The following is a 4229-nucleotide window of genomic DNA, read 5'->3' on the forward strand; positions in this document are numbered from 1 at the left end:
GTAGAGATGGGGTTTCACCATGTTGACCAGGATGGTCTCGATCTCTTGACCTCGTGATCCACCCGCCTCGGCCTCCCAAAGTGCTGGGATTACAGGCGTGAGCCACCGCGCCCAGCCAGAAGAATAGAATTTCTGAATAAAAGACATAACTATTATTTAAAGGGGGAGAGAACATAAGGTCACTAAGAGTACACACAGTTTGTGAATGATGGGAAAAAAATCACCTCACTAATTTCCTTTAAAAATTATCATATCTGCAATAGTTATTACATGTTAATATTTTAAAAGTCAGGGATTGTGTTGTTTTTATTGGTGATTAGCAATTTGAGACTGAGTACAGTGGCACATGCCTGTGATCCCAGCACTTTGGGAGGCCAAGGTGGGCGGATCACGAGGTCAGGAGATCGGGACCATCCTGGCTAACACGGTGAAACCTCGTCTCTACTAAAAATACAAAAAATTAGCCGGCCATGGTGGTGGCACGCCTGTAGTCCCAGCTACTCAGGAGGCTGAAGCAGAAGAATCCCGGCGGTTGCAATGAGCTGAGATCACGCTACTGCACTCCAGCCTGGGCAACAGAGCGAGACTCTGTCTCAAAAAAAATAAAAAAGTAAAATTATAAAACAGGAAGAAACATTAAAATTTATTTGTCACTTTTTTTGTGAATATATGTATTAAACTAACATCAAAATTTGAAAGGTGAACTGCAAACTAGTAACGGGATTTTATTCTTTCAGAGATGGAGTCTCGCTGTCACCCGGGCTGGAGTGCAGTGGTGTGATCTCAGCTCACTGCAACATCTGCCTCCTGGGTTCAAGCAATTCTCCTGCCTCAGACTCTCAAGTAGCTGGGATTACAGGCATCCACCACCATGCCTGGCTAATTTTTGTATTTTTAGTAGAGATGGGGTTTCACAATGTTGTCCAGGGTGCTCTCCAACTCCTGACCTCATGTGATCCACCCACCTCAGCCTCCTAAAGTGCTGGAATTACAGGTGTGAGCCACAGTGCCTGGCCCTAACAGGATTTTTTAAATGAAAATGGAACACTATTTCCTTTACTTTTTAAAAATTATTTTTCTTTCATTAGAAAATAAATCTTGCCAGGCATGGTGGCTCATGCCTGTAATCCTAACATTTTCAGTACCGAGGCTAGCAGATCGCTTGAGCCCAGGGGTTTTAGACCCACCTGGGTAACATAGAGAGACCTTGTCTCTATTTTTAGAAAATTGTTTTTAATGTAAAATAAAAATATAGAAAACAAATATTATTCAAAGTAATATACAGAGTGTTCTAATTTTTTTTCCTTCTTTTCCAGAGACAGAGTTGCTCTGTTGCCCAGGCTGGAGTGCAGTGGCGTGATCTCTGCTCACTGCAACCTCCACCTCCCGGGTTCAAGCAGTTTTCCTGTCTCAGCCTATCGAGTAGCTGGGATTACAGGCGCGGGCCACCATTCCTGGCTAATTTTTATATTTTTTAGTAGAGACAGAGTTTCACCATGTTGGCCAGGCTGGTCTCAAATTCCTGACTTCATAATGCACCCACCTCAGTTTCCTAAAGTCCTGGGATTACAGGCGTGAGCCACCATGCCCAGCCATAAAGTTGAATTTATATAGAGATCCTAAAGTACTACTAATAAATATATTTAAGCTCATGGTGAATATTTCCAGCCCCATCACTAAGTTGATTAATTATTTTACAAGGATTTTATAAATAACAGGGAATGATATTTCCACATTCTCTGTGTGGTAACCAATAAAACAAGAACCTCCCTAATAGCATTAGAGAGGAATAAAACAAAATAACCTGTAAAAAATATATTGGGAGACCTAAAGATTTAGCATTCTTCTCCATGAAATAAGTCCTGACTAGTTTCTCTCTTTTTACAAAAGAGAGAAAGCAAGGCAGAAAAAGCCTGGTTTGAAATAGTCAATCAGTGCTGACTGCTGATTAGTATCCTAGAGATGTGCAATGCCAGGAGTCTATTCCCAGCATCTCCCTTTTTAGTTGGAGATTATTGAATTGGTATCAACGTTAATTATTTATTCGCTTAGGAAATGTGTGAAATATTTGCCTTACACTCAGTTTCTGTTGAGCACTTCATAATTTATGAAGCCATTTCAAATCCATTTTTTTAACCTGGCTCAACCCTAAGAGATAGGCAGTTTAGATTTTATCATCTCGGTTTTCCAAATGAAGTGAGAGATGTAGAGAGGTTAAGTGATTTGCCCAAGTTCACGTGGTCTCCAAGTGGTGGCACCAGAACTAGCACTCAATCTTGTAACTTTCCTTCTAGTATCTTTCCATTAGACATGCTGCCTTTGAAGTCTGGTCAGTGCTTCATTGTATGCCTTTTCTTTTAACACAGACTCAAACAAAGGACTTTTTATTCCCTTCCCCAACCGGGAAATAAAGGATTCCCTAAGTACTTCTGCAACCCAGGGCAATGGTACACCCGATCAGAAATTAGACACCTTCCCACTGGGGACACAGGTAATATATTCACTCTCGGGTGGATATGTTGACTAGTCAATGATTAATACTGATAATTTAATGGGCTCTCAATTATTTATGAGGGTTTCAGAGGACTTGTTGGATGAAGCCAATTTAGACCTTTTTAAAGGAAAGGGCAGGACAGAATGCAGAGTGCCTTCTCCATTAATTTCAATCTCCCATTTCCCTCTCTCCCACTAACTTGTTATCTAATGTCATGCATTTATACATATAACTTTAGCATATCTATGACAGGTGTTTCGATCCTCAAACAAGAATGCAACTGTTACAGTTTTTGACTGGTTTTAAATTTTCTCTTCTCTATCCAAAATCTCCATCTCCTGTTGCTTTGCTTCTTACATTTTCTACCTCTACCTTTTAATACTGAGTCTTACATTTCAAAGATGGCTTTCCCAAAGCTGCCTCTGCAGTATAACAAAAAAAGCAAAGTTTAAGGGGTAGAGATGGCATGGAAGTTGTGGGCAATGGGAAGATAGAGATCATGCAAGATGGGGGAGGAGTGAAAAATAAGTTTTTAATGAAAAAATTGGTGAGAGAAGGGTTGCAACCATTATATAAGACTTGTTCGTGTGAGCGAATGTGATACAAGGAGTAGAATTGACTACTTTATATTCACCTTCTCCCTTTCTGTGCCCTTTCTTTGATACATTTATAAGCAATAAAATTGTAGGAAATAGCCAGGAAGAGAAAGAAAAGCAGCAAAGGTTCTGATTAATCCATAATTTGGATAATCAAGATTGAATTAGTAAAGTGAGTACTGTTCAGTGTGGATATATAATAACTTCATCTTTTAAAAAGATAAGCATTTAATCAGTTTCTTTGTTTTTGGAGATTCTACTTGAGTGACTTAGAAACAATCTCAGTTACCATTTTTAAAACCATATTGACTTAAGGAAATGGAGACAAACAGTATTGCAATCTCCAGTTAAATAGCACTTCTTAGATAAAAAAGCACACAAAAAACTTCTCTGAAATTACTTCTTAAAGTGAGAAAAAAGGAAATTGAATAGCTTGCTATATCTTTTTAGTTTAGTAATAAGGAAGTGGGATTTCTTTCTCTCCATGACTATCAAAAAGATACTTAATACTTTTAAGATAATTTTTTTAAAAGCAAACCCTAGATGGTTCTCCGTTTTGCTTTAATCCTTGCTTAGTTATGCTTCTGATTAATTTTCAGCCTATTAAAACCCCCTTAGCTACTGTGGTTCATAGCTTTACCAGCCAGTAAAATAAGTCTGAGAGTCCTTTAAACAGAAAAAGCAGTTGGAAAGTAGCCGTTGTCTGACTTCTATGCTGAGCTATCTAAAGCAGAGAAAATACAGTCATTGTTTACTATGTCCTTTACCTCCTAAGGATATTCAAGCAACTCTGGAATCTCCTTGTACTGTGACTGTTTTAAAATAGACTTAAACTGGACCTTTGCTTAAAGGTCTGATTCCCTAGCTTGCAAGGATAGTCTTTCCCATTAATAGGAAAGTATTCTTGGGCCGGGCGCGGTGGCTCAAGCCTGTAATCCCAGCACTTTGGGAGGCCGAGGCGGGTGGATCACAAGGTCAAGAGATGGAGACCATCCTGGTCAACATGGTGAAACCCCTTCTCTACTAAAACTACAAAAAAATTAGCTGGGCATGGTGGCGCGTGCCTGTAGTCCCAGCTACTCAGGAGGCTGAGGCAGGAGAATTGCCTGAACCCAGGAGGCGGAGGTTGCGGTGAGCCG

General features: G+C 39.8%; 1 protein-coding gene across 1 annotated transcript in view; it reads left to right on the plus strand.

Annotated features, from left to right (window-relative positions):
* LRRC36 (leucine rich repeat containing 36) overlaps positions 1–4229 on the plus strand; it is a 51144-nt gene that overhangs the window by 25204 nt on the left and 21711 nt on the right. The window contains exon 6 of the mRNA XM_017539219.2: positions 2367–2510. Within this exon, the coding sequence (XP_017394708.1) occupies positions 2367–2510 (144 nt within the window). The remainder of the gene's footprint in view (positions 1–2366; positions 2511–4229) is intronic.

Source organism: Cebus imitator, unplaced genomic scaffold (assembly GCF_001604975.1).
Source record: "Cebus imitator isolate Cc_AM_T3 unplaced genomic scaffold, Cebus_imitator-1.0 Scaffold118, whole genome shotgun sequence".
NCBI lineage: Eukaryota > Metazoa > Chordata > Mammalia > Primates > Cebidae > Cebus > Cebus imitator.